Here is a 23,587-nt window from a genome sequence, read left to right as displayed (position 1 = left end):
AGCATCCATTGATGGAAAGCTAAATTTCTCCAAATCTGATGAAGAAACAAACTCATCTACATCTTGGATGGCCTGAGGGTGAGTCAATTTTTCATTTTAGGGTGAATTATTCCTTTAAGAGACTATCTGCGGAGTAATTCCAGCATTTGCACGACTTGTTCTTCAGAGGTTTAAACAACATATACTAAGAAACATGTTTTGTCATTGATGGACCTTCCGGAGGCTTTTAGACTTTAGACTTCTATCTGACAAATAAACCTGTACGATAAAATAGCTGTCAAGCTTTGTAGCATTTAGTATTCTGAAAAATTGTTGTTGAATATTCATGTTTTCTCAACATTACTGAGCTTTTGTGTCTCAATACAGCAGTCAGTAATTAATTACATGCATTTTATAATGAATTTTCCAGACTACAGATAGAGTAAAAATAAATCCAAAACAGAACAAGTCTGAAATGATCTTTATTGGCATTATCGAAGTTTGACAAGTGTCTGACTGGTTTGTTAAAGAAGTACTATGTGTTGTACTAGAAAACCTGCTGATTAACGCCCTGAGAGTATAAATATACAGAGATATAGATTATTTTTAGTCATAAATACAGTTTGCACATGCAATTCAGTGTCTCATAACCAAAAACTCATGATTTACGGAGGAATGTTGTGTTGTGCTTTTGAGCAGTTGGTGTTTAAAAATCAATTTCAGTCTAAAACAGCAAAAAGTATTCTGACAAAATGAAGAACTAGAGATACATATGCAAACAGTATTTTAATTCAGTTTGCTTTGGTAAGTAAGCAATGCAGAAACCATGGATTTTCCCAGTATTTACCATGTAGTGTTTCATGTCTTACATTGTGCAATGAATACAATTTAAAAAAAGATGACAAGAAAAGTGTACAAAACTTGTACTAATATAGTCTTTATGAATACTATACTCTCCCTCAACTATCATTATAACTTACTAATATCATTATAGCATCACAATGTTTTAAAGCCTGTTATTTTATACGTTTGTACACTGATATTAATGGAAATCAAATGCAAGGTTTTGAAAATACACTATTTGGTATATTTAGCAGCATAATATGAATAAATTCAGACCAAAAACTAAAATCTTATCTACAAATATCATTTTCAAGCTGCGCAAGAAACACGATTTTAATCATGACAGGTCATGCTAGTATAAAATGGAAGCTTTGTTGTATAAAGCTAAAAAAGTCAAGTGTTTACTGATTGAACGCACAGCAGAATTAAAGGCACTTGTGCGTCACACTGAAACCTGAGAGAGTAAATACAACTAAACACTGAATTGCACTAACAATAAGGCAGCTAAATATTTAATATCACTTAATGTAGTGTATTTCAAAGGTGCACTGATTGCACGAAAGCTTTTAACAGCATGAGATCTCAGGGCCTCTCCAGCAGGATCTGGTTGAATCCGGTCACCACGTCTGTCTTGTGCACTGGGTGCATGTCAGCGTACAGCAGCGGAGATCTCTGAAGATGCACCTTAATGGAGCCCTGTCAAAAACATAAGTTACATAACAGTTAAAGCAATATTTTAAAAAAGATACAATAATCTCACATCAAAATGTGTCAGGGTCATTATAGTTTACTAAAACCATAAACCTTTTTGTTAATGTTTATTTGACACATTATTACATACTTTTTGTACTTTGTTTTTATTTTGTATTTTATTATATCTTTAATTTTGTACTGTACTGCCCTGGAAACTAGCTGAAATAAAAACTTGAAGTACTAAAATAACAAAGTAAACAAATTAAAATGAATTAAAAAAATGTACAGATATATTTAAAAACTAATAAAAATGACAAAAACATAAAAGACAATTACTAAAACTTTAACCAAAAATAAACTGAAAACATAAAAGTGAAAATTAAAAGAAAAATCTAATTCAAAATATTAACAAAAACTATAGAGTATATCAACACTAAAATAACTATTCATAAAGTAGTAAAGCTAAAAATAAAGATAAAATAAAAAAATCTAATAAATTACAAAAATTACAAAAGCGCATTATAAAATTACCAAAAATAAAATGAAATACAATAGTATATAAATATTACTGTTTACAAAATTTCATAATACATGTCCCTTGCACTTATTCACCAAGAAAAAATCCACATTAAAATGTAACAACTTTATCTACCTCAGAGTAAAGATCTATTTAAAATATTTTAAGTAATAAAGCTAAAATAAAATATAAATATTAGATGAACGACAAACTTAAAACTAAGAAATGTTACCTTGGCAACTAAATGAAATTAATACGTTTAAATTGAAGAGCTAAAATTTCTAAAACTAAAACACAAAAATAAAGCTAAATAGAATTTTTTATATTAAAAACAATTTAATTATAAATGACAAAAGCGCATAACAAAATGACTTAAACTTGAAAATTAAAATGAAAACTAAAATAGAAAAATAAAACCTAATTCAAAATATTAATAAATACAATAGTACATAAATAATACAAAAATAATTGACAGCATGTCATAGACATGTGTAAGCTGTATTTATCCTGGAATCATTCAAGGTCACACAGAACTAAACAAAGCTCAGTTAACCCGTATGTTTGAAGCGTCTCTTACCCGTGGCTGAGCTCTGATAGACGCCACACCCTGGTCAAACTGGTTGGTCTTTACTTTGTATTCGCCGTTTCTGAATGGGATCTTCAGACAGGCCATCATAGACATGATCCGCTGGAAACCCGTGGCTGTCAGAGAGACAGTGATGCTGGGAGCAGAGGTCATGGCCAGACCGATGGGCCAACCTCTGACCATCACAGGCTCCTGGATGCTGGAGAGCTGCACAGAGCCTCTCTCCTTCAGCAGACGGTCCAGCTTCGGCAATGCGGATGATGCTTCATTCTCTATGAAATCCTCAGCATCATCCAGCTCTGCCTCAGCTAATGCATCCATCCACACCTATCGAGGAGGAATGCAGAAAGATAAGAACACGGCACAAAACACACATAACTGAAGCTAAATCTACACTTAAAGTCAGCATGAAACTGCATTCAGAACATAGACTGTATTAAAAACATGGACATAGTGTCCGTGACGTCATCCGTAGGTTTCCGAAGAGCGTTTTTGAAGCCTAAAGTAGGTGGAGCCGGCAGTCGCCATCTTGGCAACGCGTCACTCCCGGATAATCGAAAATGGGCAAAGAGGCGGGAGCTGGTTGCTGAAACCACGCCCACCTAGCTCGACGGTGGTGACAGCAGCGGCAATCCACCTGTCACTCAAGTGGCCACGCCCTTAATTATGCAGAACTTTAAAGCTTAATATAATTTAAATGGATGAGTTATAAAAAAAAAATCACTCCCCTCACAGTTGTCATGAAGGGAAAAATTAGCTATATAAAGAAAAAATTCAGTTGAGGAAATTTTCACAGAAATATTTTCATATTGTACAGTAATAACAACAATAATAATAGTAGTTTTTTTTTCATTTTTCATCCATGTTTTCATTTTAAACAGTGTGGCACTCAAGGCTCCTCATTACAAATCGCCCAAAAAAAAAACTTGGAGAAATTACTATTATATAGTATAATGTACTTCTCAAAGTAATAATAATAATAATAATAAATCATACAATTCATAAAAATGTTTTAAGGAATATCGCACTATTTATCATCCATGTTTTAATTTAAAACCTCTGTTCTGCAGTACTTTGTTTGCCAAAAAATTAAAATAATTGTTACATTTTCATTTGATTACATTTTAAAAGATTAATAAATAATAAAAATAATTGTTAAATTGGCATTTACATTTTTTTTCCTTCACAATCCAATCAATTCCCAATAGACAAAATCAAGTCCTGTCCAACATCTTTATTAATAAAAATAAAAATCAGCACAATGCTTACCCTCCAGCGCCTCCATTTGGTTTGGATGACTGATGCAGCTTTGTGCCATTTCCTAATCTCTCTACGGACCAGCCAGGATCTCACACCTGTGATAAAAATACAAATAAAGAGAGTTCAAAACACTATATAATACTGTACAAATACTGGATTACAGCGGTTTGTCCTAGAATATTCGTTCTCTCTCACATTAGCTAAACGCATCTGCTAAATGATTAAAAGTAAAGAAACACTATGCCATTTATGAACTACTATAGCTCCACAAGTTCATATGTATTAAATCATAAAAACAGAATAGAGAAGAATTAAAACAGACTGAATTTGGGGGGAAATACAGCACATTTCATAGGGCCCTATTTACTATTAACATTTTAATTAGTTATTCAATTGTTAAAATTAAATTGTAAACTCGTCTTACACCATTGTGACAAGCACTAAATCCCACAAGCTAAGTGGTCTATGTGTGTGCAACAGTGTTACAAATCAAAACAGAACCATCACCAGATAAAACATGGTGGTAAACAGTTAATAGGCCACTTTATCATCATTATACTGTAATCCTTCAATTAACCATCGGTCTTTGATTTGCAGGACTAAATTAGTGTAGTCTGATAACAGGACACACTCATATTTCCTGAGATCTTACTGTGACTCAGTTGGAGGCAAAAGGATGTTTGGCTTTTGGCTCTACTGATCTCAGTCAAGCAGGTATTAGGCTTGGGTGAGATGCATCTGTTCTGTTCTGAGTTTAAGGGATAATCAGGAGGAAGTTGATCAGGTGACAGCGTCTAGACGCACAGCAGATGTCTGCTCCTTCAGCCAAGCAGAGGTCAGAGAGTAATGCACAGTCCACAATGCTTACCCTCCAGCGCCTCCATTTGGTTTGGATGACTGATGCAGCTTTGTGCCATTTCCTAATCTCTCTACGGACCAGCCAGGATCTCACACCTGTGATAAAAATACAAATAAAGAGAGTTCAAAACACTATATAATACTGTAGAAATACTGGATTACAGCGGTTTGTCCTAGAATATTCGTTCTCTCTCACATTAGCTAAACACATCTGCTAAATGATTAAAAGTAAAGAAACACTAAGCCATTTATGAACTACTATAGCTCCACAAGTTCATATGTATTAAATCATAAAAATAGAATAGAGAAGAATTAAAACAGACTGAATTTGGGGGAAAATACAGCACATTTCATAGGGCCCTATTTACTGTTAACATTTTAATTAGTTATTCAATTGTTAAACTTAAAATGAAATTGTAAACTCATACGATTATTGTATGACAAGCACTAAATCCCACAAGCTAAGTGGTCTATGTGTGTGCAACAGTGTTACAAATCAAAACAGAACCATCACCAGATAAAACATGGTGGTAAACAGTTAATAGGCCACTTTATCATCATTATACTGTAATCCTTCAATTAACCATCGGTCTTTGATTTGCAGGACTAAATTAGTGTAGTCTGATAACAGGACACACTCATATTTCCTGAGATCTTACTGTGACTCAGTTGGAGGCAAAAGGATGTTTGGCTTTTGGCTCTACTGATCTCAGTCAAGCAGGTATTAGGCTTGGGTGAGATGCATCTGTTCTGTTCTGAGTTTAAGGGATAATCAGGAGGAAGTTGATCAGGTGACAGCGTCTAGACGCACAGCAGATGTCTGCTCCTTCAGCCAAGCAGAGGTCAGAGAGTAATGCACAGTCTCTGAGTCTATTCCTGAAGAATAACAGCTTCTCGCTTGAGCACTTTATCTCCAAGCAGTCTAAAAGTGTCCTACAAACACAACCAGCTGATTCCCAGCTTTAATATTTAGCAATAATTGTGAAATGTCTAGAACAAGGTAATGTGTCATTAGGGTTGCATGATTAATCAAAATGAAACTGAAATTGCAATATAGCTTAATGCAATTATTAAATCGCAAAGGATGTGATTTAATGCAATAAATGTATGCACTGCATGTTTCAGAGTGAAATGCGGCACTGTGTTCATTTACACGTGAGCTGTTCATGATCCGCTGGTTTCAGCATCTCAGAGTGGCTCGGTTCACAGTAAATGCTGCTCAACATGAACATCTCTGCATCTGCTCTGAGTTTAAGTCACTTTAATGTGCATTTAGGAATGCGACGTGTCAACTATCTTCACAAAGTTGTTTGTTTTTCAACAAAAGAGAAGCTTTAAGGTCTCCATGCATTTTTCTGTCAAAATAAAAGTTCAATGGTTAAATGTAACGGTTAAAATTATGAAATTAAGACAGCCACAATATTAGTACTGTAATTTTACGGTTGAAGTGCAAAAATAACAACAATAATTTATTATGATAATAATAATGGTTATTTCTTTTTAAATAGCCATACTGCTATATGATCAAAACATTTTGGCCAAATTGTGCAGCCCTACAAACAAGCAAATGTTGTTTTTTTTTGTTTGTTTTTTAAATCGCAAATCAAATTTTGTGTTGAAAAAAAATAAAGAAAATAAAAAAAAAATCACAATTTGATTTTTTCCCCAAATTATGCAGCCCTATTTGTTATATAACCATACTACCTGTAATCACAAAATAAAGATGATAAATCCTGACCTGCTTGTAAGCGGGTGGCAGCCTGTCTCTTGAGGTTACGCAGACGGTTCTGGTACCTGCGCCAGCAACACTGGATACAGAACGCCTTCTGTGAGCGCACCCTGTCCCTGTGCACCTCCAGCATCTCCAACTGCACAACACACGATAAATTAACTGCTGACATCACATTAAATCACATCTGACAGCTTGTGATTGGATCAGCCGAGACAGGGTAAACAGGGCGAAAGAGTTCAATGAACTTTCAACAGCTGCTGAGTGCATGCTTTACCAGGGAGTGTGTGAGAAAGACTTTGGTCCGGCCACAGTGCACCATGTTGTTGTTGTCATCAGGGCTGAGGGTGGAGTTTGGGGCACGTCTCTTGAGGACCACATTAAGCACATCCTCTACAGCAGATCCCAGAACAGCCTGATTACTCATCTCAGGGCCTGTGGGTGAAAGCGGAGCTTTAGAAATACACATTTATGATACCTCTATTGTGTTTTATGGCAAAACACTAGAGGTAAACCCATTGCTTTTTCATGCACTGGGCAATTTTGAAAATGAAAACTAACGACATTATTAACTGTCTTGATATTTACTTTGAAAGCTGAAGCTGCGATTATGGTAAGGGGCGTTACATTTCCGACGCGTGCTTGTGGTGTTCGGCCAATCACAATGCACTGGGTCAGCTGGCCAATCAGAGCAGACTGATTGGCCAGCTGTCGGAAGGGGCTTTGTTGAAAACGACGTGTTTGAGAGAGGCGGGCATAGAGGACCTACAATAATGTACAGTATTGGAAAAATAATGTGTTTTTTGAACATTAAAGCATGTCAATCTATTCTGTTACACCAAATACACAAAATAATTATCTTTAAAATAGCATCATATGACCCCTTTAAATAACATACAGAAAAGGCAAATGGTGACGAGAGATTTAAGAAAAGGCAAGCAAATGCATCACTACATGCAAAATATCTACTAAATAAGCATGCAGTAATTCACCTGAGGAATTCAGATTCATATTATTTAAGCACTGAGTTCATAAAAAAAGATAGGAAGAAATGAGAGGAGGATACTGAAAGAAAAAGACAAGAATCAGAAATTAAAGAGGAGAATAAAAAAAAACAAATAGTACTTTTGTGTTCACTTAATGATCTACATACTGTTCATTTGCGCAGTTAGTCTGGTGTTTGTGATCAGCCCGTATCTTTGGAGGAAATTGCCATATGGGATCCTGTACAAATAATACAAAAAATAATTTGGTTTTGATTCTGAAAGGAATTCTGTAATAATGTCTCTAAAAGTGAGGTGATATGAAAATTCTGGCCAGTTGTCTTCCCTCTTAAACACTTATTTTGAATTAGAGATGCACCGATCGACCAGCCAGGGACCCGGAATCGGCCGGTCAGTCTCACGTCTTTCCGATTTTGAGCCGGTCCGTTTTGTTGCCAGCGGCGCAGGCAATGAGGTCAGTCACACTCACATCCGTGTGTAAAATAAATAAATAACTAGGAAGCACTGAAACTTGGCCACCAAAAATGTTCACGCGAGAATTATTCTGATTTTATTTATCAGAATCATTCTCGCGTGATTTATGAATAATTTATGATTAATTGATGGCACCTCTTCTAAAATAAAAATGTAATTGCAATACCAATTTCAATTCTTTTTAAATTTTGCAGTACAATTGTAATTTACAACAGTAATGTATTTGTGTCTTCATTTTCTATAATTAAGAGTTAAAGCTGTAATAATAATAGTAATAATGAAAATAATAACAACAACAGGTTAGGAAAAAGTTGCCTATTTTTAAACCTAGTGAAAAATGACATCTGTTTTGTTATATAAAGCAACTCATTTTCAGTTAATTGTATTTCTACCTCTTTCCAGTCACAGAGCACTTTATTTTGAGAGTGAGAGAACATCCTATATTTCATAGAAAACCGGAATCAGCAAAAATCGGTATCGGCAGGCCACACTTACAAAAGAAATCGGAATCAGCCATGAAAATTGCAATCGGTGCATCTCTATTTTGAATTAAATTATTTGTTGTAAAATTAAGTGTATTAATTGTTAAATGTAGAGACTGAGATGTGTTTGTAGTGTTACCTGATGGGAAATCCTGCTGCACTGATGTTTATGGTCTCCACTATCCCACAGGCCTCAAGCTGAGCGATAACCTGAACGCAAACCAAACCAAGACTAACTAACCAGTATAACTATAAACTCTCACTAACTCATGAAATGAAAGAGTCTGTGAACTAAAAACCTGTAACTCTCAAGGGAATCCCAAGTGAACAGACAGAAATGCATCTGTTTTTTCATACCTCTTCCCTTTTGAAGGTGAGTGGTCTGCAGTCAGGGTTGGGTTTGATGCAGCGTGTGTAGTGTGGCGTGGTGCTGTGTAAAATCTTCATCAGGCTTTCAAGAGAGTTCTGCATATTCACAGAAAGACAAACAAATGATCATAATAAACACAGATGCAGGTCAATCTAAAAATTAGTATCTGTATCAATGTCAGAAGGTACCGGGACAACAAAATGATCTCTAATCATCTTATAATGTGAATCATATTGATTAAGAGCTAATGGTCAGTCTCACATATTTCCGATTTCGAGCTGGTCCGTTTTGTTGCCAGCGGCGCAGGCAATGAGTGACAGTCACACTCACATCCATGTAAAAAATAAATAACTAGGAAGCACTGAAACTTGGCCACCAAAAATGTTCACGCGAGAATGATTCTGATTTTATTGCACTGATGATGACTGATAATGTACTGATGTTACGGTAGATGAGGCCCGCACAGCCTGAGTGAGAGTGAGGCTTGTGCATAAATCAAAACAAATTAGATATTTATAATATATGATGTAGGTAAGCAACATTATACGACCAAGATGTTTTCACGAATATCAGCACGATTGCAATATGACATTTATTATAGTAGTTCAATACAATAAACAAGAAGCTAATATCAAGTGACTTACATTTTAGACAGAACGAATCGAGTGTGTCAATGATTCAGTATTAGTAACCCATAAATACCCGTAAGACAGTCACTTGTTTCATTTCTGAATGAATCAGCATTTGAACGAATTAGCTGAATGAATGACTCACTCATTAAAACATTTGCCACCAACTACTGCTGGTTTGGTTTCATATTTAAAAGTATCATTGCATTTCCCCAACATTTCTTATTTGTACGTTCAAAAAATTATTTAAAACATTCATCTTATGATATTATTTATGCATTTAAACACAGATGCAGGTCAATCTAAAAATGAGTATCTGTATCAATATCAGAAGGTAACGGGACAACAAAATGATCTATAATCATCTTATAATGTGAATCATATTGATTAAGAGCTAATGGTCAGTCTCACATATTTCCGATTTCGAGCTGGTCCGTTTTGTTGCCAGCGGCGCAGGCAATGAGTGACAGTCACACTCACATCCATGTAAAAAATAAATAACTAGGAAGCACTGAAACTTGGCCACCAAAAATGTTCACGCGAGAATGATTCTGATTTTATTGCACTGATGATGACTGATAATGTACTGATGTTACGGTAGATGAGGCCCGCACAGCCTGAGTGAGAGTGAGGCTTGTGCATAAATCAAAACAAATTAGATATTTATAATATATGATGTAGGTAAGCAACATTATACGATCAAGATGTTTTCACGAATATCAGCACGATTGCAATATGACATTTATTATAGTAGTTCAATACAATAAACAAGAAGCTAATATCAAGTGACTTACATTTTAGACAGAACGAATCGAGTGTGTCAATGATTCAGTATTAGTAACCCATAAATACCCATAAGACAGTCACTTGTTTCATTTCTGAATGAATCAGCATTTGAACGAATTGGCTGAATGAATGACTCACTCATTAAAACATTTGCCACCAACTACTGCTGGTTTGGTTTCATATTTAAAAGTATCATTGCATTTCCCCAACATTTCTTATTTGTACGTTCAAAAAATTATTTAAAACATTCATCTTATGATATTATTTATGCATTTAAACACAGATGCAGGTCAATCTAAAAATGAGTATCTGTATCAATATCAGAAGGTAACGGGACAACAAAATGATCTATAATCATCTTATAATGTGAATCATATTGATTAAGAGCTAATGCACAATCATTCATAACAACACAATGAAATCTATCAGAAAACAAAACGTAACACGATAACATCTTTAATCTTTAAAACCTGTACCCTGAATTTGGAGACGACAGTGACCACTTTACTGTGTCCTCTCAAACCCTCGCTCTCATGGTCACCATCAGCAAAAAGACTGTGCAGCAATGAATCCTGGGAATTCTGCAGGAGACTGATGAGCTCAGGGGGAACTGGATCCTGCAGAACAAATGGACATTCACTCAAAATTAGGCATGCACTTAAAAGCAATAAAACACTTTATAAACTTTATTAATCCCAAAGGAAGAAATTTCAGCTAAGACAAACTACATAGTTTATGTATGCAACTATTTATATAGTTTATACTATTTATATGCACCTTGTTCTTCTCCATCATGCCCTCGATCTGGTAGCTGACTTTGTCTGCGTAATGGGCCACAGTGAAATGGGGCTGTTTGCTGAATTTGTCCCAGCTGATGCTGGCGTTATGTGACAGCTCCTTCTGCAGACGCACACAAAACTGCTTCGCATCTGATGCTCTATTCAGACGACAATCCTGGAGGACAGACATACAGGGACAAAGAATTAGAAAAAAAGAAAGAGAAAGAATGAAGAGAGGGAAAGAAAGAATAAACTCATTAGTGCTATTAAAAAAAGCTATTTCACCATGTATGATGATCATAAAGTTATAAATAATGGCAATCTCTACATTTGTGATACAATTTCAAATAGAATACAATCCAAAAGAAACGCAAGATGCCTTTACAGACAAAGCCATTGTCTTCATGCAAAGATCCTGCATTACAATTATATTTATACGGCACATACGGCACTTTTTCTGAGATGAAGGACTGTAAGCAGACCTCATTGAGCAGGGAGAAAATACTGGAAGGACTGCCTTCAATTAGGTCCAGGCAGCCCTGGTTGTCTTGGTACCGTATGAAGGACCACTGCAGCCCCTCAGTCACATACTCCTCCTGCTGGGCCTTCAGGTAATGAGCCACAAAGTGCTGCTGCAGTTTCTCGTTAGCGTAATTAATACACAACTGCTCCAGATTGTTCAGGAGGAAGCATTCAAAACCGTACACATCCAGCAAACCTGTAGAAGACACCAGTCAAGGATTAAATGTGTTTTCATTCCTTTCAGAAAACAAGATAAAAGATCTCACACATTAAATTCTGACTGGAAAGTAATATATTAAAATAAAAAGTGAATATTTGGAATATGTACCAATGAAGTTGCACCACATGGAACTGTCTGCACACATACTGTTGTTTATGAATGTGACTAACCAGTCAAACAGCCTGTAAATAAAAAAGCAGACTTTAAATGTGTTCATTAAAATGGTTTTCCCGGGACTGACTTTCAGTAAACTGAATTTTATTAATAATGCAAAATTCTACATGCTGCATTATATAAAAAATTTAGCATGTACAGTAGAGTGTGTTTTTGTGCCTAAGACTTGCCGTTTTAGTGTAGCTATAAGCATCTTCATAAAATGCCTAACCTAGTTTATGCGACTCACTGTGCGTAAATGACTTTAGCAAGACAGTCTCTGCGGACACTGCACTCCGACTGAGAGCAAGGTTTGAGGACGTTCTGTTTGCCAGCGTGTAGAGTTCTCACGGTCAGACACGACTGCAGCTCGTCTAACGGCACCTGCAGCAGGTCAGCGGTCTTCTGCAGGAAACCTGCACAGAATGAAGAGAGAGAGAGAGAGCAGTAATCAACACATGCCACTAATCAGATATCTGACACAAATGAACTATGTCCTTGGGGGGAATATTTACTAATGGCTTTGGCCTCTGTATAACAGATACAGAAATAATTTAATACATTTATTCAGCGAGGATGCATTAAATTGAAAAAGTGGCAGTAAAGACATTTAATGTTACAAAAGATTTCTATTGGAAATACATGATTTTGAACTATCTATTTATCAAAGATACAAAAAAAGTATCACAGTTTCCACAAAAATATGGAGCAGCACAACTGTTTTCAACACTGATAATAATAAGACATGTTTCTTGAGCAGCAAATCAGCATATTAGAATGATTTCTGAAGGATCATGTGACACTGAAGACTGGAGTAATGATGCTGAAAATTCAGCTTTGATCACAGGAATAAACTACATTTTAAAATATTCTCACATTTCACAGATATTTTAAATTGCAATTTGCAATTTTTTAAATAGCAATGTGTCACAGGGAAATATTAGTGAGACAGGAGGAATGTGACAGGGACATGTCACAACCCAGACATGAACTTGCATCATCCATAAAAGTACTTTGCCTCATCATGTCTGGAATATTCATCTTGCCTAATTTACTGTCATAACTTTGCTTTTTATATAAATAATACAGCTGAAACACATCACACCTTTGGAGTGTTCATCAAGATCACATGTCTGAGCCTCTTCTGATGCAGGTCTGAAGTCCACGTTCCCCAGCTGTAGAAGACCTGCAAGGATCTTTGCAAAGAGACAACAATCATGTAATTTTTCAAACAGCAGTATAATATTTATTTCTATAATCTGCCCCATCAACAAAGTAGTTAACACTGTACTTTCTTGTCTGCTGCGTAGTCCTATTTTGGTGCATGAATCTATATAACTTGTATCAAAAGCTAAATGATAATTCGCCTTCATAAATCAAAAGGTTAATTTACTTTTTACTTTCAAAGTGTGAAGTAATTTAGTGTTTCCACTAGGGCTGTGCGATTAATCGAAATCGAATCGAAATCGCGATTTGAGATGTTGCGATTTCCTAATCGCAAAGCCTGCGATGTGGACGCGATGTGGAGCATATGCATATGCATGACTACCAGCCTTGAGTTGCAGTCGTACTTGCCCTGGGCAAGAGTGAGCGCACCTCCGTTCTCCCCAATCGGTAATGCTCTAGCCAACAGCGTAAACACCCACTATTGAAAAAAAAAACGGAAAGCGGGATGGGAGAGAGACAGAGTGGGATTATGGCGTCTACTGGGTCAGATCGATAGTTAGGCAAATTCAAATGAAAGAAAACCGTATGCAACTTAAGCTTCGAAATGACAGACAACTAACAAAAAATTTAATTTGCAAGAGCTGCGTCACAGCTCATATCAAGAGCTCCCTTATCGGTATCGGTTCTGTTTTCAGTACTGGCGAATAAAAGATACATTCTTAGATGTTTTGTTAGTATGTGAACGTTATCTTACACATTTTATCTCCCCAACAGATTCATTTGAAATACGTTTATGATGCATGTTGGCTATTCCCAATTCAGAAGAGCGCACGCACAGCCTGTGTCTGTGAATGCTTCTCATACTTGCTCCTCTCTGCCCCACGCGGCGCGAATCTCGCGTCATGGATGAGCCGTTCATGCTTGCCGCACTCACGCAGCCTGTCTCGTAATGCTCGTTTATACTCGGACCCGGCTCCGCACCGCAAGTCTTCACGAGCGCATCTGGCAGTATGGATGAGGCTTGACGCACGCGCCTGGATCCGCATTTAAAACGAATGTAAATTCAGTCTAACTGCTTGCTAATTTCACTTGGATGAAATGAAACATTCAGCACATTTTCCACTTGCTCTTAAAATCCCAAATACTTAAAATGAATAAATCAGCCTATGTAACATATGTAATACTTTAATAATTGACTTAAGAAATACAGTTCTTTATTTATAAAAAATCAAAAAATATTTCTGTGAAATGAAGTTAATTCTGTAAAAGTAGTTATACCATTATAATCTTGCCTGCTGAAGAAAAAAACAATAGAACCCCTCCCAAAACACAATAACAAATTTAATGGATTTCAGGGTTATAATGGGAATTTGTTTGGTTTTAATGTAAACTATAATGGTGTCTATTTGATGGATTGTATTGGTGGGATGTAATCTGGCAGATGGCAACCAATAGAACAACAGTAATTCCTATTGGAATAATGCGCAAAACAAAAATTAATTTTGTAATGGTTTAATGGAAACTATAAGAATTTCTGTGATGGTTTCTATTGTTTTTTTCAGCAGGGTAATGATACCCATACTGTGCTGCACATTATTGACAATATTGAGCTGAAGCTTGACTTTGCAAATTTAAAATCGCAATATCTGTCAAAAAAAATCGCAATTTGATATTTTCCCCCAAATCGCACAGCCCTAGTTTCCACCCACTATTTATATAAATACTGTATGGTTTTTATAACATCACTACAGTCATTTAAAAGTATCTAAAAACAAAACAACCAAACACCAACCAACATGGATACTATTCATCTCCAATCACCATTGAGGTTTTGATATACTGTAGTTTTAAACATATCACTTACTCTGAAAATCTGTGTCCGTTTACTCTCATCAATGCCAAGGTTGATCATGGCTTCCACAGTCTCTTGCAAACAGTCTTCTGCTCAGACACAAACAAACGGAATGCAAGATGTCAAATAATAACACAGTGCCTCCTCAAATTCCTCCTTTCATGCTTCAAAAGACACATTCTTGAAGTACAATACTTGCCTTCTAAGGTTTTCTCAGCATGTGGCAACCAAGCAAAGTCTTGATCCAAAGGCAGCATCCATTCCAGTCTCTGTTTCTCTGTGGCTCCTTTCATCATCTTCAAATCAAACCGATTATAAACAACCAACATACATTCAAATGAAACTATCCAACTGCCTGACACCCTTGAATGATTGTAGATAATGTACATATATACAGCATTAGAACTGATAGTATTACTGGAAATAAACTGGCAGAATAAAAAATACGGAATTCTTAGGTTGTATTTTATTCCTGGTAAATTCTGTGAAGGCAGTCTCTTATTTTACCTGGTAAAATATGTGAAAATTTCTCTCATTTGGAGCTTGGAAAGCCACTCTGGTTTTCTCCAAGAGATACGTCTGCACTGATGCCCCAACCAGCAGCTGAGAGCTGCATTATAAAATCACAGATGTTTACACCAATCGCAAGATGCTTCAGGTTCATGTTCATGTGTGAAACGGAGAGAAAGCAAAACTGACCCGTTGAGCTGAAGCTGAATGTATTTTCCAAAGCGACTGCTATTGCTATTGCGTAATGTGCAGGCATTGCCTGGGGAAGAAAGGAAAAGGAAAATAAAGACTTTTAGAAAGAGTGTAATGAAGATATCACAGAACTTCAGAGAGGAAATGAGACTAAAACATCATCTTCCCTCTGTCTTTCTCACCAAACGCCTCCATGATGGGGTTGGAGCCCAGTACTCGTCTTTCTATCTTCTCTACGGTGTCCTGGCACTTCTGAGAAGAGGCCGCCACAGTGGCATAATACTTCATCAGACAGCGTGACGTCCATGTCTGAGGAGGTATTTAATAAAGGAGATGTGGTCTAAATCATGTTGAGATTTGACTGTATTCAGATCAGTTCTAAACTTGGTATGTATTTGGAATCTTGAGCTTGACAGATCATTTAAAGACAGTAAGTAATGAGAATTTCCTTTATTTTATCATTGAGACTTTATTGCACTTTGAAACATATTGCAAAATTCAGAACTCAAAAACGGTCTAAAAAGGTGCTATAAAAAGACTTTCTAAATTTCCAACGTTAAAGGAGTGGTTGATTACGATTTCACTTTTTGAACTTTAGATAGTGTGTAAAGTTGCTGTTAGAGCATAAACAACGTCTGCAAAGTTACAACGCTCAAAGTTAAATTCTAAGGGAGATATTTTCTTTTAAAGAAATTGCTGTTAAAGGACTACGCCGAGCTTCTTCCTGGGTTTGTGACATCACAAACCCTAAAATTTACATAAACCCTGCCCCCGGGAACACGAAACAAAGGGAGCGAGGCCATGCTGGGCTGCAAAGAGTTGTTGTAGTAGAGTTGTTGACATGCTGTCGAAACGCTGTTATTTTCACCCCGATTTTATCCCAACTTTGTTGGTTAAAATTAAAAATGGTTAAAATTTATTTTTAACTCGGTTACTGAAAATTATAATTTGTGCTGTGCTGCACATTTTACGGAGGACAATCTCAATCTCTGCGAGTTCAATGCCAATACACTAGATTTTGTTAATAAGCAAACACTTCTTACTTTTACAAATGAAACAATTACTTTACAAAAATGCTACAACACAGTCATGTATTGTGCTGTACTAAAGCTTTAATCAGGATAAAACTGTTTATCAAAAGCAAACAAGCAGTAGTAGCAATTACAAATAACAGCATATCTAAAAAATATGAGACAACTACAAACAAAAAACATACCATTCTGAAACGTCCTGTAAGAGCTGTGCTTGCAAAGGTTCTGCTCAATCCTCTTCACTAATATTCTCTGGGTCTGATTGATAAGGCTCAAATTGATAAGGCCATTGTTTACAATACACCGGAGCACATGCAACTACTGTAATGGTAAGGGGGCGTGACGCTTCCGGACAACATGCACTAGGCGGTTAGCGAATCATAACATACTGGGCCAGCTAACCAATATGAGCCCATTGCGTATTTCTGAGGGAGGGGCTTCATAGAACCAGGAACTCAACAGACCGTTTTGACGAGAACGGAAACAGTGGTGTAGAATAAAGGTAAAATATGTGAAAATAATGCTTTTTTTTTTTTAAACGAAGCATGAACACGTTACACTGCACCTCATAAACATAATAAAGCCTTCAAAAAAAGCTGATCAACCCCCCCTTTAAAAAACAAGCCTTGGGTTCATTTTGAACAGGTGTGTTTTGGTAACTGTAATGTGATCTGAACAGTTTGAACGGCACATTTCAGCCAGGATCGTTTTATGAATCTGTAACAATGTGATGAAGCTTTACAAAGAGACTGGTATTGAAGAATAGAGCAACTCAGAGTAAAGCGCTAGGACTGCTTTTAGACCACTTTAATATCATGAAGCAGCTGTAAAACATAAGTATGAATTAGGAACCTACACCAAACAAACATCACTTACCTTCCCAGCTCCACTCTCTCCAGAGACGACCAGCGATTGGTTCATGGGCTCCACCTGGCCTTGCACATTCCTATAAGCCTCTTCTGCTACAATGAAGATGTGTGGCTTAAACTCCTGTGTACAAAGATATGCTTTAACATTGTTTTCTGTATAACAGTGCTTTCTGTAAATCAGGTTGAGATGGCTAATGCTTCAGTGCATATAATATAACCTGCCTTTACCTGTCTCATAAAACGTCCTTAAAAGGTTAGTCAATATTATCTAGAACGGCCTCAGTTTATTTTTTTCTAACTTCCTGATTTGCAATTTTTTCATTATCATTCTCTGATGTCAAAATAAACATGCAGAGCAAAGCATTGTCTAAGTAACTGGCCCACGGCACAATGAAAAAAGTTCAGAAGATGTAACAAAAACAGATTGTTTGGTGCTGCATTAAATATAAAGTTAAAGACTGACTCATTAACTGTACATTTAATATCAGTGAACCTGCTGCTTACTGAACAAAGCAGGTGTGCAAACATTGTTTTGACACTGTCCTCTACTATGACAAAAGGCAAACGAACAGCTAAACATCGTCCTGTCATCTGTTATGCATTAACAGCCTTTGAAAGGGAGAAACAGATCTCTCATTTCAGAAGAAAACATATAAAACCCATACGACTAGGGGTGGATGGTATGACCAAAACCTTCACGGTACAAGTAATTTTATATCATATTAATGATAGATAATCACAATATAGTTATTTTTGCATCAAAAACAAAAATGTTACCAAGAAATATTATATGTATTACTTACATAGTCAGCAGTAATGCCTGTTTTTGATTCATTTGATGATAATCCAGTAAACTAAATACTTAAGGCTAGTTATTTTATAACAAAACCAAACCAGTTGACATATTTCTACCAATGCACGGAATTAAGTATCAAACCACTAATATGACCATAAAAACTCATAGTATTTATGGCATATTTACAGCTTCCACACTAAAGTATTCGTAACTTCCATATTTTTACGTTAGAGATGTACTGACAGACTTGAGTGTGTTTACCTGAGGTTGAGGGGCGGCGTGATATTCCCTCATCACATCCAGAGAGTACAGGTGAGGGATGGGCTGGAAGGGGTTGAGGGCGACCAGCGTGCAGCCAGCATGTGTGTAGAAAACCTTTGCGCTGTACCTGGCCTGCAGACATTTCAGCACTGCCAAACACAAAACTCCACCACTGTAATTGACTGACACATTAACTCACAATAAGACATACAGGACTGGTATGGAAGCTTGTTTCTGCCACAGGATAAAAATATAAAAGAGGTCATTGTGACTTATCTCACAATTCGGACTTTTTTCTCGCTATTCTGAGAGATATTAACTCATGATTCTGAAGGGAAAAAAGTCTGAATTGCAAGATGTTAACTCGCAATTGTGATAAGAAAGTCAGGATTGTGAAATAAAAAGTCGCAATTTTGATGTGATATGACAGTCAATATTATGAATCAGAATTCAAGCTCCAGTCTAGAATTTCACATGCTAGAATTAAAATCAGGCATCAAATTATTGTAATGTGGAAGAATATCATATTATCTGAATTGGGGAAGAAAAAAAATCTTGGCATTATTTACTTTCAATAAACATCATAAGGCCAATGCTGATAAATGATCAATATAATTACTGACATAAATCACACAAGCCTGTTCCCAAGTGCTTTTGCACACTGTACCTGTAGAAGGCGTAACCGGGTTGACTTTAGTGAGGTCATCGTATGTGTGAAGTTCTGCTTCATTGATGAGGAAGTCTCTGATGTCCTCTTCCAGTGAATCAATGAAAGATTTCCTGAGGTCCTGGGCTCTGTCTTTCAGTCCATTTACCTGGATGATGCAATTAATAAAGACCATGCTATCATAAAGAATAGGTCCCACTTACTGTACAGATGCAGCAATCAAATTCACATTTTGCCATTCCATTAACAAACAGGTTCAGTGATCATCAGAAATGCCAAGTTTTCATTTTCTTGGAAGAGTCCTCTATCCATAATATTGCTTTCTCCAGTTAAAAAAGTCATCTTGTCTGAATCAGGAGAGAAACATATACACACTTGCACAGATCTGAGAGGACAACAGAAGATTGACTTTTACACTGAAGAAAGCGATATTATGGGTTATGTACCGGAAGCAACGGTTTGAAGTTAAAAACGTCTTAATAATGGTGATTTGTTTCTTACAAACACGCAGCTTTTTACTTCACAAGATGTTAACTGATGGACTGGAGTTGTGTGGATTATTGTGATGTTTTTATCAGCTGTTTGGACTCTCATTCTGACGGCACCCATTCACTGCAGAGGATCCATTGGTGAGCAAGTGGTGTATTGCAAAATTTTTCCAAATCTGTTCCCATGATAAAACAAACTCATCTACATCTTGGATGGTCTGAGGGTGAGTAAATGGTTAGCAAATTGTAATTTTTGGGTGAACTTTTCATTTAAAAAAAAAATATTTTCAGAGCCATGGTGGTATGCAACTATGTGTTACATAATGCACAATATCATCATTAAGCTTATGTCAGATGTTTTTATCAAAAGAACAGCCTTTTACATTTGTCAAGCCAGTACATTTGCTTGTCATATTTCCAGCACCTTTGGTTGACACCTTGAGTTTTGACTAATTGCTTGTACTATTCCTCATTTGAAAGACAAAGCAAAAGTTCCTAAATTAGCAGCAACAGAGTAAGAACATTTCCCAAAAATAATATGCCTGCACTTCATTTTATGAATATCAGGTGAGACATGTTAAAACTGAGACATGTAATTGCTCTGATGGCAGCATGTGTTGACAGCATGTGTCAGGACATGCTGAAAACAAGCTAATCATGCACACTGTCTACTGGACAGGCCCGCTCCTAATCCAATAAAAAAACACAGGTAAACCACAACAAGACTAAGTTAAGAGGAATCTGAACTGACTGGTGAACATCTTAAAAACAAATAATGGTAAGATAGACCTTGGCTAGTGCAGGCAGGGCTGCATTAAGACCGCACTGGGCCCCGGGGCTATGACTTACTGCAGGGCCCCCATCAAAATAATGAGATATATATATACAGTGGGGGAAAAAAGTATTTAGTCAGCCACCAATTGTGCAAGTTCTCCCACTTAAAAAGATGAGAGAGGCCTGTAATTTTCATCAATTTACCAATTAATTCTTTAAAAATCCTACAATGTGATTTTCTGGATTTTTTTTTCTCATTTTGTCTCTCATAGTTGAGGTATACCTATGATGAAAATTACAGGCCTCTCTCATCTTTTTAAGTGGGAGAACTTGCACAATTGGTGGCTGACTAAATACTTTTTTGCCCCACTGTATATATAGGGTACAACGGAGCTAAAGGCCCACCTTAAGAAAAAAATGTGCCATTCACTGCGCCTAAAATGTATAATTGCAGAAAAAATATATTCGTTGTATTGAACATTAATGGAGCAACATATTTTGTGTGAAAATGAATCATTTAAGTTGTTTATTTTGTTTAACAATTGTATAAATGTATGAGGTGGCAAGAGGGGCCTTTTACCCCACACACGGGGTAAAAGGCTCACCAGCATGGGGTAAAAGGCACACAATATTTATACAAATACTTCAGCTAAAATATTTTTTTCAAATAATGTCTAAGTTAATACTTGTTCAAAACAATCACTTTAGCAAAGTTTGTACAATTTTCTGCTTATTTTTAAAAAATAAAAGTATTTTTTCCCCCAATAAATATGCTTTCATTAAAATGTGTTAATAAAAAATATATTTTAAAATACAGAAACAAAATAGTTTTAATAAGTAAAGATTCTGAGAGTATTGAAGGAGATCCAGTAATAATTGAATATATATTTACAGTAATAATAGCAAACGATATTTTATTATATGATATGATTAAATATAATGATTTTAAATATGATGGTTTCATTCTAAACATGGTGATTATCTCTAATATGGACACCCAACTAGGGCTGTCGCGATAACCGCAATATCGCAATACCGCGCTATTGACGAGCAAACCGCAGAGGAATGCAAGAACCCCAGCAACCGCGATTTTTGCGTGTTTTCTTTTTTCGTAAGGTTATGCCCTTCTCGTTTTACACTTCATGCATGTGGACTGAATATTAAACAAGTTAGTAGTAATGATAACATAATGTGTACTAGGGCTGAACGATTAATTGCATTTGCGATAATATCGCGATATGAATAAACACGATTTTTCAATCGCAGCGACTACGATTATACTCGGTCACGTGACACGCGAGAGTAAAGAGGTGTTCCACTTGAAGATCGATCAGTGTAGCCTTTGACATCAAAGTACAGCGAGAGAAAGCATATGGAGACGTCCGCACTCTCTTATAGCTCTCACAGTACTTTGATGACACACCCATCGGTCTAAGCAGCACTGCTTCAAGTCGAGCGTGGGCCATCAGCAGAAAAAGGAAATAAATAAAACTGTAAACGCCAAAGGACGTAATTAGAATGGGAGATGGATCGGTTTGTGAAAGTGAAGAGAAAAGCCATAGATGAAGTCGCACAGACCCAGGCAGGTGCTGGTCATTCAAAAGCTAAATGCAGAAAATATGACGAGGCATATCTTGTTCTCGGCTTCACTCACCGTGTCTATACCGGACACTACAGTTGTGCGTCGCGCCGCAACAGCTCTACACTGGACGTGACAAAGAGATCGTTGCAAATCATATTAACTTTGTGTCGGTACGTCATAAATAGAACAAGGCACCAGTTTAATGTCGGGTTGTTGTGCTGCATCCAGTGTACACAGCGTCACTGATTATAACGGTTCTACTGTATTTCAAGAGGGTCTAGTTGCAGCCTTGCGCTTGCACTCTCAGACGTGCATTCTCAGGCTTGCACTCTCAGACACTTGCACTTCCGCTAGCGACGTCACTTGCAGTCTTTTTTCTTTTGTTCTATTTATTGATTACTTTTTGTTTGAATCTCTCAATATTTTACAACAGTAGCCAGGTGGTGAAGACAAGACAAAAGAAACTAAATTACAATGTCACTTGCAATCGTCACTTGCAAGTCGCTAGCGGAAGTGCAAGTGTCTGAGAGTGCAAGCCTGAGAATGCACGTCTGAGAGTGCAAGCGCAGGCTGCAGCCAGACCCTTCTCCTGTATTTTGCCGCTCGCGTCCAGTGTAGACACTGTGTTTAATGTCGTTGGTGAGGAGGAAAGCCTGTGTGTCCTATGCCTTAGCGGACAGCATGAAACCCACAAAAAATTTAAAATAACAGCGACAGAATAATAACAGTTATTCTCTCTATGCTATTTTCAATGTTTCAAGTGATGCATGTGTTTTTTCCCTGTAGGTTTTTTAAATTAAATACGATTTTTTTTTATCTGTTTAAAGGGGGGCTTGACCAAAAAAGTTTGAGAACCACTGGTCTAAAGTTAATAGACAGTGTTTAGTGCAATCCACATGTTTACATATGTTTATTACAGTGACTGTGAATTACCTAAAGTAGTGTGGTAAAGCAACAGACTTGTTTTTATATTTCTGCAATCTACTTTAGTTTGTGTGATTTGTTACTGGCTTTCATATTAATGTTTACACCAGGCTTATTTGTCAGTGCTTTATGTTGTCATAATTATTACATGCTTACAAGGTTGGAAGTTCAACAAATCAGTCAATATACTGTGATTGTAGTTGTTAAATAAAAGTGTCATTCATATCAATTCATGCATCACCTAATTTCATCGTAACATATAGGCCTGGCCTACAGAAAAGAACATTTATGTTTAATCTATCTAATAGTGTGTTGGTCATGCTATACAATGATTTATATCTCATAAAGAGCTTTAAAAAATAATTGCATATTAAATCGCAATATCGGAAAAAAAAAATCGCAATTCGATTATTTTCCAAAATCGTTCAGCCCTAACAAAGGGTCACCTCTTTTTGAAAGACTTACTCCATAGCCAATTACATTAGTAAATGCTGCAATTTTTCTTTACTTCCTCCACCTTTGGCTGTATTTTCATAGGGAGAGAAGAAACATACGGCAACCTTGATTACCGAAGCCCAGAGTTTAACCCT

The 23,587-nt window shown here is 36.5% G+C and overlaps 1 protein-coding gene across 3 annotated transcripts; it reads right to left on the bottom strand.

Moving 5' to 3' along the window:
• Positions 1 to 66: 66 nt before the first annotated feature.
• Positions 67 to 19,264, bottom strand: LOC107562201 (unconventional myosin-XIX-like). Of its 3 annotated transcripts, XM_016246794.1 has the most exons (22): positions 19,186 to 19,264; positions 18,563 to 18,711; positions 17,513 to 17,626; positions 15,788 to 15,914; positions 15,603 to 15,672; positions 15,411 to 15,513; positions 15,103 to 15,199; positions 14,916 to 14,992; positions 12,990 to 13,080; positions 12,135 to 12,300; positions 11,840 to 11,913; positions 11,472 to 11,707; positions 10,988 to 11,164; positions 10,687 to 10,827; positions 8,783 to 8,890; positions 8,565 to 8,635; positions 7,619 to 7,689; positions 6,743 to 6,900; positions 6,475 to 6,604; positions 4,747 to 4,832; positions 2,610 to 2,945; positions 67 to 1,518 (listed from the first exon to the last, which is right to left on the bottom strand). In XM_016246794.1, exons 2-22 carry the CDS (start codon positions 18,593 to 18,595, stop codon positions 1,405 to 1,407), a joined length of 2,580 nt encoding a protein of 859 aa, XP_016102280.1. In that variant the 5' UTR covers positions 18,596 to 18,711; positions 19,186 to 19,264; the 3' UTR covers positions 67 to 1,404. The 3 variants fall into 3 exon arrangements, with proteins under 3 accessions (XP_016102280.1, XP_016102281.1, XP_016102282.1); XM_016246795.1 differs by lacking the exons at positions 18,563 to 18,711; positions 19,186 to 19,264 and having other exon boundaries at positions 17,513 to 17,549; positions 17,587 to 17,611; XM_016246796.1 differs by lacking the exons at positions 15,411 to 15,513; positions 15,788 to 15,914; positions 17,513 to 17,626; positions 18,563 to 18,711; positions 19,186 to 19,264 and having other exon boundaries at positions 15,603 to 15,673.
• Positions 19,265 to 23,587: the final 4,323 nt, after the last annotated feature.

Source organism: Sinocyclocheilus grahami, unplaced genomic scaffold (genome assembly GCF_001515645.1).
Source record: "Sinocyclocheilus grahami isolate Dianchi unplaced genomic scaffold, SAMN03320097.WGS_v1.1 scaffold811.1, whole genome shotgun sequence".
NCBI classification, from domain to species: Eukaryota; Metazoa; Chordata; class Actinopteri; order Cypriniformes; family Cyprinidae; genus Sinocyclocheilus; species Sinocyclocheilus grahami.
This window is presented reverse-complemented; position numbering and strand designations above follow the sequence as displayed.